The sequence below is a fragment of the Brugia malayi genome (assembly GCF_000002995.4).
Source record: "Brugia malayi strain FR3 genome assembly, contig: Bm_v4_ChrX_scaffold_001, whole genome shotgun sequence".
Taxonomy (NCBI): Eukaryota; Metazoa; Nematoda; class Chromadorea; order Rhabditida; family Onchocercidae; genus Brugia; species Brugia malayi.
The window spans coordinates 11,595,965-11,611,495 of NW_025062479.1; the positions used below are offsets into that span (position 1 = coordinate 11,595,965).

Genomic DNA, 15,531 nt, shown 5'->3' on the forward strand with positions numbered 1-15,531 from the left:
GCCAACCGACCCTTAAAATAAAAATTGGAAACTTGCACTTCTATAAAATAAGCGTATTAAACATAATAATGTTTATGGAGTCCAATACCGAATTTTTTTTCTTCCATGTTTGATTTCTTTTTGTTACATAAACTATTCCTATTTCAGCTACTTGTGAAATTACGCACTAGGTCCAATAGGTTCCTAGCAACATATTTGATTCCGAATAATTAATTTTAAGCAGAGAGTGTTTTACTATCCAGACTATCCCTTGTATAATTTGTCACACATATTATAATAACAGTAGGTAATAACAGTAAGCTTTATTTTCCGAATTACGAAATAAATAAAAATAAAGCATTGCAAGTTGCAAAACGTAAAAATACAAATTACACCAAATTAGAAATTTAAGAATTACTTTGTAATCAAAAAATACAAAGAAAGAAGTTACACCAAACTTCATCATTTTAGGCAAATTGGACAAACTTAACAAGTCTACATTTTTAACAATACCATCCAGAACAATTTCCGTCTCAGCAAAGTGCATTCCATACCAATAACTCATACGCTGATCACTTCTGTTTTCTGAGTACTGATGTTTAGAGTTTCCAAATTAATGAATATGTCTGGGTCATAGATTACTCGAACAATCAGTGAACAACTAGGACAAGCAGCAACATCTTCACCAGCTTCTAACATTTCCCTGAAGAAAATACCTGACACTGCATACATGCATGCACAAAACAAGAAGTAGAAGAATGATTGATCTTTAAGATTTAAATTCCAAGAATGCTACTTTTTTTAGAGTCCTACCATATCAAATTTATTAAACCGAGTGAATCTACTCTCTTGTCTAACTAAACTTGAGGGAAAAAAGTTTAAACGAAGTAACGAAACAGGTAAGTTCAGCAACAAATATGCTCAAATCACTTACTTCGAAATTTCAAACCGATCACCACACGGGCATGGATAACTATATAATTTGGTAGACTCGTTATAGTCAAAATCTTCGATCTCCACTTCATCATAAAATACGGACATTATATATCCATTAATTACCTGAAAGTACTCTAACTTATTTGAAGGCAAGAATGAAAAGATTATAAGAATCACACTCGTCTTTAATGGCTGCTGCTCTACTGAATGGAATATTTATTTACAACAGATGTCAATTCTACCCACTGTAAATGAAAAGTTTCGATTCGTTGTAGAAAACCTCATCCTGTCCTGGAAGAACCACAGTAAAATTAAACGATTGATGAGAAAGTAACTTAAATTAATGACTGTTTGAAAGCCCTCGAAACTAATTCTAAAATAAGATGTATGAATTAGAGCTCAAAGAAATCATAAAACCAACGTCAAAAACACTTTAAAATTCAAATATCAAAGAAAAAAATACGAAAATTCCTCCTCCAACCTCATTTCTAACTTGCATTAAAAATATGAGAAATATAAGTATATGTATATATGTGTGTGTACGTGAGTGTGGGTGTGCGTGTGTGTAATTTAAGCAACAATTAGGGAGATAAAGATCAACTGAAACATAGTAAGAGTGACGCAACTGTAGTATCCTTGCTACAAAATAAAAACCACTTCCAAAATGCTTGAGCCTCATTCTTCTGTCAAAGCTACATCACTGAAATATCAAAATGAATTCAAAACCCACTTCAGTACGTTACCTGACTCACGCGAACAACACGCAACAAAATCAGTAATGTCAGATGTCCCTTTCACTTAACTATATTGAGCAAATACTATGGCCACTACGCAAACGTTATTTCCCCGATGTAAAAATGAAGAAGCAATCAAGATATCCAAGTTTTGTTCCATTCATGATAATGCCGAAATCTCCAATTTTCCCGAATCCTTTATTGATATAGCATTGGAATTTTTGATTTCTCTTGTTATACGTTAATTAGAAGTTTTTCTTTTTACCGTTTTCAGTTATTTTTATTTTTCACAGAGCATTTTTATGAATGGATTTTACATATGCATTCCACTTTTGAATGATTTTTTCAGGATGTACAACGATGAATAATTATTCGAAAAGAGATGCATGATTTTAATAAAGTTTCACTTATCATTTCTGTAGCTGAATTACGATAGTTTTGAAAGAATATCATCTATCGGAAAAGATGGCAGAACAGAAATTATGTGGTGTTGGACGTTTCAATCTAAAGCTCGACTTTCCACCGTTACCTGATGTGAAATCATCACCACAGCTGTTAGTTACCTGAATTTTCAAAGTCAGTTGCACTTTGCAAGTGTTAAAGCAATGGAACACTGCTGATTCTCTACCTAGTTTCTAAAATTCGGTTGCAACATAGGTTTCGTATAAACGTTATGAGTGTTGGCAACTGATAAGCATTTGTTGTTGTATTAGTTACTTGGTTTAATGTATGTTGTCCCACCATTTGATTAAAATTATAGGTTTGGCATTCCTTACATTGTTGTTTACTCAAAGTTGCAATTTTTTGCTCATCAAAAACCTAATTGAGATCAGATGTATGTATCATATTAGACTTCAAATCAGTTACTACTCTACTATATTACCAGTGCTTTTGTCTTTATTTCTTGATTCCATCCATGCAACAGTATACTTTCTAATTTGAGTAAGGTAGTATTGGTAATATAGTTGAGTACAGATTTACAAAGTATCTTCTATAGAAAATTTTGATAAGCATTTCAGCGCATATCTGCGGACTCACTCCGCAGGCAAATTACGTTTTTCGCTGGGTGAAGAATATGAATTTACATGTAATGATCTCATCGACAAAGGCGAGATCGGTCGTGGGAATTTTGGGACGGTTAGCCGGATGCTTCATGCAAAATCCGGAACTGTTTTAGCTGTTAAAGTAAGAATTCCTGGAAAGATATTGACACTTTGTTTAAAAATTTAATCTCGAGAATGTTATTATCGATTTTTCCAAAATCTTGAAATGAGTTCGTCTCGAATGAATTTATTGTTCAGCGTATCCGATCAAATACTGTGAACTCAACAGAGCAGAAACGTTTGCTTATGGAACTTGAAGCAATTATGAGTAGCCAGTGTGAAAACATTGTTCGCTTTTACGGTGCTATCTTTACCGAAGTTAATCAATTTCTTATTTGTTCATCTTCCCCTGTCTTTATGTGAAATTTTGCTTACTTTTTCAGCACTTAATTTTGCATAATTGAAAATAAAAGTTTTGCAGGGTGACTGTTGGATATGCATGGAATTAATGGATATTTCTCTAGAGAATCTTTATAAAATAGTTTATGAAAAAGGAAGTTGTCTTCCGGAAAATATGATCGGATATGTTGCGGTTTCAGTAAGTTTTGTTCAAACTGAGTTGATCTGGAAAGTTTTCCAAATTTTCGATGATAAATGTTGCTCTTTTTTTATTTAATGGATATTTTCTCAAAGATTCTATTTGAGAACAAGATTTACGCAACTGATTTATGTAATGCTGATTATTTCAGACAGTGAATGCTCTCAGTTATCTTAAGGAAGATTTAAGAATAATTCATCGGGGTTAGTTTTTGGGTCAGTTTAATTTCATATCTCTTCGAAATTTCGGAACATTGATTTTGCTGGTTGTGATTTATGTGGCTTTCAGATGTTAAGCCGTCCAACATTCTGCTGGATCGGAAAGGACATATAAAGCTATGTGATTTTGGTATAGCCGGTCACTTAATTGATTCCATTGCAAAAACTCAGGATGCAGGTTGTCGGCCATATATGGCAGTATGTTATTTTCTTTTCATAAACTTTGTTCGTTCTGTAATTTAATTAAACCTGTGGAAATTAAATAGAATTGAATCTTGATATTGTTGTTTAAGGATTTATTCATTTCGGTGCATTATAGCCGGAACGACTCCAATCGAATGAACCATATGATGTTCGATCTGACGTTTGGTCGTTGGGCATAACTCTAGTAAGTATATGATGCATGCATGCTTGTTTTTTAACTCATCATATTCCAATAAACTTGTAAAAAAAGTAAATTAATTGATTTGTTTAATTTAACAATGAAAGCGCAACAGTCTGTAGGTTTTACTTTCAGTTTGAAGTTTCAACAGGACGTTTTCCATTCTCAGCTTGGGATTCACCGTTTCAACAATTACAAGAAGTCGTTAACGGTGAACCTCCCATTATGCCACCTGGAATATATTCCGCGTGTTTAGTTACATTTATCAACCACTGGTAATTTTTATTTCTCTTTTATAAAAATTGAAGTCGTTGTTTAATCTGACATCTCACTGAAGAAAGCAGAAATCGTGTTATCAAAATGGGAATAGTTTTCAGAATTCATCCATCTTTTTTCACTAAAAATTTTTCATAAGTAGAATGTATCTAGTGAAGTATATTATCTTCAGCTTAATCAAGGGCAGGGACGAACGCCCCAAATACAATGTTCTAATGACCATGGATTTCTACAAAACATACAACGCGCAGGATGCAAATGGAGCTGCTCAAGCGCAGACAATTGTTGGAATATTTGTTTCTAAAGTTCTTGGGGATAGTAATACCAGTGAAAACGTCAACAATACGTACAAAGCACTTAGGTCTGACTGGGTGCATTTTTCCTGAATTTTTAAAAAATTTCATTTATAAGACATGATACTTTTTATAGTAATAAGACATCATTTGTAAGACATGATACTTTTTATAGTACGTTGTTGTTTTGTCCTCTTTCAACTTTAGTGGTTTTCTTTGCTAAGACAGTTTCTCTAAAACCGTTTATCTCGTGGAAATGTTTATCTGTTCCTACCTTTACCTTTATATCCTTGTGCTGACATAAGTTTTATTCTTAAATATAGTTAATTGTAAAAACTTTTCTGTATTCCAATCTTATTTTTTTTCAAATTCCGTTTTCAAATTAATTCGAACCTGATTTAAAGTGATAATTTTCATTACCTGTAGGTTTGTTTGTTGTAAATCATTTCGTCCCGTTTTTCATCCTTTTCAAATTAGGTTTTGATCTCACGAAATATCCATTGTGTGCAAATTATGAGATTTTCTAAGGAATTCAAAGTGATATGTGTTTTAGCAAGAATATCGTTTAAGTTGCTAGAGATTTAAATAGTATATGTTATTAGCTTGGATATTATTTATTTGTTTTTTTATTTATGTTTGGTTAATCACGAGTGATGAATTCTAGATGTTTTTTCCTGGATTTATAATTTAGTTTTATCCATTTTACTTTTCAATATTTTTCAGAATGTTGTTTTTCATGACTACACGTCAAAAATTTCATTAATTAATAATTAATAAGGTATTAACAAAATTATTGATCTGCTGTATAATGGATCAATTGCAACGTACGGAATAAATTTGTAAAGCAATCGGAGTATGTTTTTTTTTTTTTTTTAACAATCCAAAATATTTGATCAAAATTTAAAACAGCAATGTAAATTTCTGGTCAGTAAGCATGATGTTAATCCACTTCCTCTCACTTCTCTTAATCATCCAAAAATCCAAAGTTCATTTGTTTGAATTTTGTAATCATTCTATGGACTGTGAGTTATGGAACCACGATTCCCAAACTATACATCGAATATTTGTGGAATTTATTTTGGTAGCTTTGGAAAGTGTGATAATCTTCTATTCGTTTATATGTGATCCCTGTAGTTCCTATCTTCTTCTACATATTCCATCCTGTAAAATATGATTATTCAGAATTCGATAGTCATTTCAATTTAATGCAGAAGTATAAAGTTTGATTAATATTTGCACTGTAGAATATATGTTACATAACGCTGATTATGTTATAGCAAGAAATAGTTGACGAAATTTGGTAAATTATAGGAAATTTGGAAATGATATATTCGAATAATTCACAGTATCTTCAAACAAATGAATACCTCTGTTCAACATTCAAACGTTCCGTAGTTCGTGCAGCTTTTTCAAGTATTGTTTTCCGAATTTCATATTCACGCTTTCGAAGATTTTGCCTCTCTGAACGTTTTCTTTTATAAATTCTGCGTCGATGGAAGAAAATCATTGTTATTAGCAGAAACAAAAGCAAAAAGCTTGTAACTCCCATAATCCTTAATCGTAATCGGAACTGTAACGTTATCAGCTAATTTTTAGTATTAAACTGGAATTATTCAGATATGATTTTGAGAAGAAAATTAACTTTGAAATTAAATGAATAAATCAGTATGTATCATCATATAACTTTTAGTAGTACAGGATGATAGTACTTGTGTTTCTGCTTCTTGTCGTTGTTGTTTTGCTTTACTTTTCGAGATATCAATATTGCATTCTGGATATGGCCTAATTTTAGGTCCTTTTTGAGAACAACGATCACAGTGAGTTCCGGTGAATCGTGCCGGACAAACACATGATTCGCTTTTGTTGTTTATATCTGAATTTTTTCTCGGATGTCTTAAATTTTTAATTAATGTGGATTTTGTTGGAATTACTTTAGATTGATTTATTTTACCTTAATATTTCTTTTTATTTTATTTGTTCTTTGAAATCATTGCGGATATCTAATTTAAAATATTGAAGTTACATTTTCAAAATTTTGTTCTCAAGCTCGATGAAATATTTGTTTACCTGGATAACCATGTTGGCAAATGATATTATGACAATAATCGCCTTTCCAACCATCATTACACAAACACCTGGAATAAATTTAAATTTATCCTTAAATCTTTATAAGTTCAAAAAGAAGGAAGAAAAAAATGAAAAATGAAAACCTTCCATGTTTCCTTTTACCATGATCACATCTGCTGACATACTGACATTGTGAACCAAAAAAGTGTCCAATACAATGACAATGACCGTTTCTGAATTCACCACGATCGTTACACTGAATGATAACTTCCACTATCTCAAATTTCTCAGAGTATTTCATAGATATCGGTAAGATAATTAATAAAATAATTTCGGTTATTGAAGTACATTTATTAATTTTATTGACATTCCTACTTTAAGAAATGTTTTGCTAAAAAATAGCAAAAAAAAAGAAAATCAAAAATAATATTGTAACATTCAAAAGAGAAGATTTATGGCATAGTTTAGGAATAAAGATTGAAAAAAAAAAAAAAAAACTTATTTGTAACTTCGAACAGCGAAAGTTATTGCAAAGATATAAAAAGTAATCAGAAATATACAGAAATGGGGACAAAAATCGATAAAATTTTTTTTTAGTAAATAAATATCAGTGCAATAAAATTTATCAAATAAATATGACTGCCAATTGCAGCACTCAACGTATTAATAAATTATATTTTATCTTAAAATAGTTGAGCAATATTTTAGGGTAAGGGTAAGAAAAGTAGCTAAATCTAATACAATTGATTAAGGAAATATGGACATTTATTAAATTGTTAAAAAAAAAAAAGAAAAAATAAAATCCAAACAACAAATAACAATTTCTCTTAATTTCATTTACTAGAATTAATTGTTAATAATCAATTGATATAATAAAATAATGAGTTAAGCTGATGCGGGTTATAACATAATTTTATTTTACAGACTAAGCTTTGTGATGACTAATTTTATAATTTATTAAAGTAAATTCGTTAAACTTATTAATATTTATACTTTAGGTAATCTATGAAATGAAACAACGAAATTACTTATTAAAGAGATATCTTTTGATGACACATCATATCAATATAAATATATATAAATATTTTTGATGAAATTCAAAAAGAGAAATAGTAAATTAAAGAACATTAAAATAGAAAATAAATTCATTAAACATTAAAATAACTGGTAGTAAAAAAAATAATTTCATGCATTATTAATTATGAAATAATTTAAAAAAGTAACGTGAAAGAAAAAATTGCTTGCCTCATTTGTTTTCATTATATCGCATAAATCACCACTCCAATCTTCATCACAAATACATGGTTTATTAAAAAATAAGCTATCTGGATCATAACGAATTCCAACTGATATACCATGTGCTATAATAAATTATAAAGAAACTTTACTACCGAATAAAAAAGAAAAAAAATAAATTTGACAAAACAAAATTAGTATTTTTATTTTATTAAATTTTGCATGACTTAATGATTTATAATTTTTCAATGATTAAAACATTTCATGAAACAAAATAGAAAAAAAAACACACACATACACAAATTACTTTTATAAAAAGAATTAGTAATAATTTAATAAATTAAAAAAAAAAAAAAAAAGATATATATATATATACCGCAAGCAAAATCTAAACATCGTGTTCCAGTATACGGATAAAAACATACGCAACCACGTCCAATCATAATACCACCATTTCGACAATAAGCATTTATATCATCATTTGGTGAATGAAGTGATACTTCGCTTTAAAAAAAAAAAAAAAAAAAAGAAAAAGAAAAAAACGAAAAAAAAATGAAATAATTATATTTTTCTAATTTTTACAAATTCTTGCTAAATTATTAGAAAAAAAATTTTTTTCTTAACTTACCCAAAAAACTTGAAAGATGAAGTGGAAGTAATAGGAGTAAGCGTAGTACTAGAAGTAATAGTAGTAGTAATAGCAGTAGTAGTAGAAGTAGCAGTAATAGTAGTAGCAGCAATAATAGTAGTAGTGGTATTATTATTATCACTATTATTATTATTAGTAGTAGTATCACTTGCAGTAGTATTCCATTGTTGTTTTACTTTATCCTAAAAATTTTCAACACTAATAAAGAAAAATTCAAATTAAAATATTCCTTTTTTTGTTTTACTAGAAAAGTTAGGAAAAATATTTAAATTTTAAACAAATATAAAATTACATGTAATTTCACTTTTATGATTGATATTATTTTTTTGAAAAAATATGAAACTTCAAGGTTGCACTTTTTTTTTTACCTGTAAAACGTAAAATAGTTAGGTGCAATATTTTGGAAATTGTAAAAAAAAAAAAATTGAGTATTACTGTAGTTTGAGCTTGAATTCTAGCTTCCACATATAATAGAATGAAAAATTGCCACTGATACATATTTATAATTTTAACCTATAAAAACTAATTCCATTTAATTTCAAAATGATAAAATAGCTTTTAATTTAATCCAAATTAATTCATTTAACAAAAATTACTGTAGTGACTAATTTTAATCCAAATTAATTCATTTAACAAAAAAAAATTACTGTAGTGACTAATTTTCTAATTTGGCGACACATTTGGAGACACATTTCATTCATCGAACACTTTTACTTACCGTCACCATTTATCGCTCATTGGTGAAATAGGATTCAAGTTAAATTTCAAACATTCATCATTCCAATAACATCCCTTTCTATTCGATCACTTGTTTATTAATTGTGTTTTAAAATATTTTAAAAATAAGATATAAAAATTTTCAAAGTATTACAATAAATCGTACAAAAATTATTCCTACAAAACTAATATAAAATTTATTATTAACTGAAAATTTTAATTGAAAAAAAAGAAAAAAATAGTAAAATAACATGGAATAAAAAGAAAAAAATTGAGCTGAAATAAGAAAGTAATGAAATCAATATCAATTAAAATGTATAGTAAAAGAAATGTATGCAAAATAACATACTAGTAATGTTTCTAAACAAATAAATCAATCATCTATTAGAAAATAGATTCGCAGCCATTCCATTACAATCAAATCAAGATAATTATAGCAACACACATACTATTTCTCAAATTTTCACTTACTTTCTGCATTCCAAACAAATCGTCGAAAATATATAAACACCTCATCGATTACCTTTCTACCCGTCTTAACCAAGTTTAATTGAACTATCACAACTTGAATTGATGTACACAAGGATCATATTTTCATGGTTTAATTTTGTTTATGAAAATAACATAAATTGTTGGATTGAGAAATCAAATGTGTACATGTATATAATTACAAATTTTTTTGAAAAAAAAAAAGAAAATAAGGAAAAAGTGAAAAAAAAAAACTGCTTTATTATTGATGTTGTGCATTAAACCTTTTTCCTCCTTCTTTTTCTCCATTTTTGTCTATCTCTTTTCTTTTAGAGAATTAAATTTTTGATTTCTGCTATTGATTAATGATTTTCTTTTTATTTTCATTGTTTTAGACCAAAAATATCGATTTGATTCCGAGAGAACTAATGGATTTAATGATAAAATGACATTAATTAATTTGATAAATTCGACTTTTTAAGATGTTAAACTTATGTAAATTAAATTTCATTACATCTCAACTCATTTTTTTAGCCCTTCTAATTAACCACTATTTCCAATTTTTAATTGAAAATATTCCAGTTGTCAAAGTTGGCACGATTATAATTCGTTGTTTATCAAAGAAAGAAAAAATCTTTTTCTTTTCTTTTAGTTCAGTAGAAATGATAATATAATCCCAGTATATCATCTTTTTTTAAATTAATTTAAAATAATTAAAATAAATTTCAAAAATTTTTTTACTGCATGCAAAGATTACATTGATTTATGATATCGGAAAAAAAGGAAATTTATGGAATTTTTTATTGAAATAAACAAGAAATAATTTTTCTTTAAACATTATATAAATTTCAAATCAAGTATCAATAAAACCTTACAGGCGATCATTCATTTATTAGAAGCATCAATGAAAAATAAATAATACTGTGATAAATTTCATCAAAATTGTCAGTTAAAGAAAGTAATAAACGATGACAATCAACGAAGAGAACCATCTTCAAAGAAAATGCCACCATCATTAGCACAATATTTTGGACAAAGGCCTTTTTCACCAGCTGGACCAGCTTTGCCAGGTGGTCCTCGTTCACCCGGTTTTCCGTCTTTGCCTGGTTCACCATCTGCGCCAGGATTTCCTTTTGGTCCTTGTGGTCCAACGGGTCCATCCTTGCCTGGCTTTCCGGCTTTTCCTGGTGGTCCTTTCTCGCCCTGGTCACCTGGAAAAGAAATATTTGTACAAATACAATCTCTTTTGCATCGAATAATTAAGATGCCACATATTTACTGAAATTTGATGGCATCACAGTTAGCAACATATGTCAGAATCAGAAGAAAGTATTACCTTGAGGACCAGGTGCTCCTGGCTTAAGCGTTTCACTTGGTGCGTCCGTGCCTTGCTTACCAGGTTGTCCAGGTGGTCCCACTGGACCTTGTTCTCCTTCCTCACCTTGTACACCTTGTTCACCCACTGGACCATCGAATCCAGGGTCTCCAGCTGATCCTGGTGGTCCCATTTCTCCCATTGGTCCATCTTCACCAGGTTCACCTGGTTGCCCAACAGGACATGGCTTGCACGGTGGTGCGGTTATCGGTTCACATGGTTGGGGTGGTGGTCGTCCTGGATTTCCTGGACGTCCAGTTGCTCCAGGACGTCCTTGTTTACCTGGTTTTCCTTGTGGTCCTTCTGGACCTGGTGGACCCGGTTGACAACATTGGTCACAACTAGCACCACTAATTTCTGGTGAAGGTGCTTGCTGTGGAGTTTCGCCATAGCCAGCTTGACGAGCTGTTCGATTTAGTGTCTCGATTGGATTGTTTCGCAGTTGTCGTACTTCCATCCAGGTATCCTTTATAGAACTCTGAAATATATAATACTTTTTTAACTAAAATTTTCTTAAACTTCATTTTTTTTTTAAAGAAAAAAATTGAAAGTAGTTGCTACTCTTTAACAACTTTATAACTCTAAAATTATTTCAATTCTTTTACCATATATTTACCGCCGCAAACAAAAGGCATCTTTTTTTTTAAATTATGTTTTTTAGAATAGAAAAATAATTGAATGGGAAAACAATTTTAATATTTATATAATTAATATTTCCCTAATGAGCAATTCGCAACAGTGATTTTGTTCGATAAATAATTGTTGTTCGCAGCTTAAACAATTATGCTTATAATTAGTATTTAAATTACTTATACCAATAAGCATTTGTGCAAATGCATTTTCAAACTAATTCCACCAGATTGTTTGCTATAATTTCGAAATTAAAAAATACTTTCAGAATGCTTTCACTATTTTTAGGTTATAGTGACAAATTGTAATATAGTTTACATTTAATTCATATTAATTGTAATACCAACAAGGTTTTAATATTGATTATTTGAAGTGCTTGCTTAACTAATTAATTCAGTACACAGTCCTATTTGTTTTTATTAAACTAATCTCAGAAAATTTAATTTGAAAATTTTAACCGATTTCTAGTGAATTGCACGATTCATTGATTTGTGCAAAAAGATTTTCAGATTTCATGACACAAAGCTTCAACCCGATAAATGATGATTTAGAAAAATAAAATTGTTATTCCTATTAACTAAAAAATTTCGAACGAATTAGAAATTTCGATGTAATGAAATACGCTAATTTTATTTTGACATGAAATAAGCTTATAAGTATATTATTTCAATAAACAAAAATAAAAATTTTTATCATTTGTAAAAATAAGACTCGTCTTTTTCAACTTTTTATCTCTTTAAATTCAGTTTTCGATGAAAATTCATATGAGATATTTGTACTAAACAAAAATAATTCGACATATGGGAAATATTTAAAAAGTAAAAATTGACTAGAAAAAATGTAATTTAAAAAACTGACGCTGAAATTTAAATCAAATTTCGATACATTTTTTAATCTTATTTTCTTACTTATATGAATGATTTAATAAAGCAAAAGTTTTATTAATGCTTCGGAACTAATCAAATAAACAAATTAGACAAAAAAAAAAAAAAACAGAGAAGAGCAAGAGTAAAGAGAAATAAGTAAACCTTATAAGATAACATGAACTTACCTTACAAAATATAACATCACTATTCATTTTCTGTCGTACGTGATAGACGTAATTATAAACCATTGGTAATGTTATACATAATGATAAAATAGCCAAAAAAGAAAAAAAGAAAGCAAAATAGCCAATAAATTTATAAGCTTTGATACGATTCTTCAATTCCACCATTTTTAGCAGCTTGCTTTAGTGAATGAAATTTTGAAAATTTTTTCCTTTTGACAATAAAATAAAGTTGCATTAATTAATTGCCCTTTTATAATGACTAACAACTGATATTGAACATAGCATTAACTAGTTTTTATGAAAAATTGTGAACATAAGCTATTTGGGTAAATATCACTCATTCCATTTCATTCATTATGCTATTTGCTTCATCATTTCAACGAGATGAAAATGGGTAAAAATAAATGGAAGAGAGAGAGAGAGGTAGTACTGAAAAATGAATAAAGAAATTGCAAATGTTGCAACAATTTATTTATTATGCATATAGCAATGAAAGTAAATAAGAATTTATGAAATAAGGAAAGAGCAATATTGGAATGATAGCAATATATATATATATTTATTTGTTTATTTTGTTTTATATAAATTTAAATGAAATTTGAATATAGAACGTTCATTGTACAATTATTACAGTAGTTTGGATTTTATTTTCAATTTATAATGTTTTGAAAATTTGAATTAAGACTTTATCATTATTTTGTATTTTATTATTCGTTTCTTTTAAATTATCATTTTTTCCCATATTTCATTGCTTTATTTTATTTCTGTGACTTCATATTTTCTAAAAATAATTTTGAACATCACTAATTTTAATCATTTATGATTCGATACTTGTGATTTTTCAATTTTTTTCTTTCTTTTTTTTAGGATAAATAAGAGATCTCAAAAATATTTCATTTCAAAAATGCATAATTAATCAGACTATTCAAACTTCAAAATTTGTTATTTAATAAATATACAACAATAAGTTAATTTATTAATTAAACTTGAAATTTATAGATGATAATGTGGTAATTAATTTCAGATATAATTTGTTAATTATTAGCAGATTAATTTTGAGATAAATAGATGATTGATTAATTATATGTATTACATCTGAAACGCTTATATTTTCACTTTCAGTGTAAGACATTTCTCAGCTGTGTGTTGACAGTTTGATTATATTGAGAATCTCAAGAAAAATGATAACAAATTTCAAGTTTTCCGACCATACATGAAGAAGAAACCTGCATGCACACTGATAATATGGCATGTTTATTATGCTGGAGGGCTTCCAATGTTAAAGTATTTTATGCTGAAATTTCCAAAATTAATAATTATTGAATGTTTCTCAAGGTTTGACAAAAGCATAGAAGAAGAAAGTTCGCTTATTTCTTGTGCATTAGATGAGAAAAGAAAAGAAATGAGATGGGGTGTATATCCTAACCGGTTATCTATCATATATGTATATAAATATAAATAGATAAATTCATGTAAACTAACGAATTGTCGGGTAAATTTTTAACTGAATTTTTTTCCTCCATAATACATTTGAGAAACTATTAATTATTAACTTCATATTTGAATATATTGATTAAACAATGAAAAATAATAAAACATACAAGATTTTGAAAATAATATAAAATCTATGATCAGATATATATTAACTATCTGATAATAGCTATATATATATATATATATATATATATATATATATATATATATATATATATATATATATAAGAAATATTTAGATTGACAATACATTACTGCTTAAAAAAGCGAAATAGTGAAATTATTAACCAATCAAATAGCAAATAAATCATGAAAATAAAAGAAAAAAGTATTACCTGTTAAGAGATATTTAGAGTATTATAAAGAAAAAATGTTAATACATTACAACCAAAATTGCCTAATTTCATATTAAAATATGTTTGAACTACTATGTAAAGACAGAAATAATTGAATGATAGAAATCTACGAAAGTTTCATTTCAATTACAGTTGTCTTTTTTTTATTTTAAAAAATTTACGTTGCAAATAATTGATGGATATTAAGAATGAATGAATTATTAGGCATAATAATAAGAAATGAAATATTGCAAATCCTAAATAACTTTGTATATATATTTATGTACGAATTTACGACACTTACATAAATATATATTATATATTTTTTATTTTATATAAATTTAAATAAAATTTGAATATAAACCATTAATTATATAATTACCACAGTACTTTAGATTTAATTTGTCAATGTTTTGAAATTTTGAATCAAAACTTTATTATTTTGCATTTTATCATTCTTTTTTTTTTTTTTTTAAATTAACAATTTTTTCTCATATTTTATTGTTTTATTTCATTTTTGTGACTTTACATTTCTTTAAAATAATTTTACACTTCACTAATTTAAATCATTTATGATACGATATTTGTGATTTTTCAATTATATATATATATATATATATATATATATATATATATATATATATATATATATATATATATATATATATATATATTTGTACGAATTTATCATCAAACTAATGCTACAAGCTGAAAAAGTTCGTTAAAATAAACTTCTGATTCTTTTCTTTCTTTTTCCGTCCCAGTCATTTATACCGTTTATTAATCAAATAATTTTATTGTTGAAGAATAAAACAATATGGTTGAAATATTTCATTCAAATGGGTCACATATGGTTAAAGAACAAATGATAGAAATTTTAATTTCTGTTACAATACTTTTATTTTTACAACAGTTACAATGTTTACAAAAAAAAAAAAAAAAAAAAAAAAGAAGATTCACTGTTTTGGAACTGAGGAAAATTCCACCACTGATTTTCTCGTAACAGTTATGGTTACTTAAAATAAGCCAAATATATTCTTATAATTTGTT

The 15,531-nt window shown here is 27.8% G+C and overlaps 4 protein-coding genes across 6 annotated transcripts; 1 reads left to right on the plus strand and 3 right to left on the minus strand.

Annotated features, from left to right (window-relative positions):
* Positions 1–540: 540 nt before the first annotated feature.
* On the minus strand, positions 541–1,020 carry Bma-dph-3 (DESR1, putative; the record flags this gene model as incomplete). The annotated part of the gene is made up of 2 exons (XM_001893541.2): positions 541–682; positions 914–1,020. The coding sequence occupies 2 exons, from the start codon at positions 1,018–1,020 to the stop codon at positions 541–543; spliced, it is 249 nt and encodes an 82-aa protein (XP_001893576.2).
* Positions 1,021–2,114: 1,094 nt separating this feature from the next.
* Positions 2,115–4,552, plus strand: Bm4039 (Serine/threonine-protein kinase F42G10.2, putative; the record flags this gene model as incomplete). Of its 2 annotated transcripts, XM_001893540.1 has the most annotated exons (9): positions 2,115–2,203; positions 2,669–2,834; positions 2,951–3,070; positions 3,174–3,290; positions 3,442–3,493; positions 3,579–3,706; positions 3,828–3,896; positions 4,026–4,165; positions 4,339–4,552. In XM_001893540.1, 9 exons carry the CDS (start codon positions 2,115–2,117, stop codon positions 4,550–4,552), a joined length of 1,095 nt encoding a protein of 364 aa, XP_001893575.1. The 2 variants fall into 2 exon arrangements, with proteins under 2 accessions (XP_001893575.1, XP_042930447.1); XM_043074513.1 differs by lacking the exons at positions 4,026–4,165; positions 4,339–4,552 and having other exon boundaries at positions 3,802–3,891.
* A 1,022-nt stretch (positions 4,553–5,574) lies between these two features.
* Bm2645 (Uncharacterized protein) lies at positions 5,575–9,138 on the minus strand (the record flags this gene model as incomplete). Of its 2 annotated transcripts, none has more annotated exons than XM_043074515.1 (9): positions 5,575–5,620; positions 5,827–6,029; positions 6,169–6,332; positions 6,527–6,594; positions 6,670–6,782; positions 7,772–7,887; positions 8,139–8,266; positions 8,391–8,593; positions 9,130–9,138. In XM_043074515.1, the coding sequence occupies 9 exons, from the start codon at positions 9,136–9,138 to the stop codon at positions 5,575–5,577; spliced, it is 1,050 nt and encodes a 349-aa protein (XP_042930449.1). The 2 variants fall into 2 exon arrangements, with proteins under 2 accessions (XP_042930449.1, XP_042930448.1); XM_043074514.1 differs by having other exon boundaries at positions 6,670–6,803.
* Positions 9,139–10,571: 1,433 nt separating this feature from the next.
* Positions 10,572–12,817, minus strand: Bm7408 (cuticle collagen 34, putative; the record flags this gene model as incomplete). Its single annotated transcript, XM_001893538.1, has 3 exons — positions 10,572–10,807; positions 10,933–11,449; positions 12,653–12,817. The coding sequence occupies 3 exons, from the start codon at positions 12,815–12,817 to the stop codon at positions 10,572–10,574; spliced, it is 918 nt and encodes a 305-aa protein (XP_001893573.1).
* Between the last annotated feature and the right edge of the window lie 2,714 nt (positions 12,818–15,531).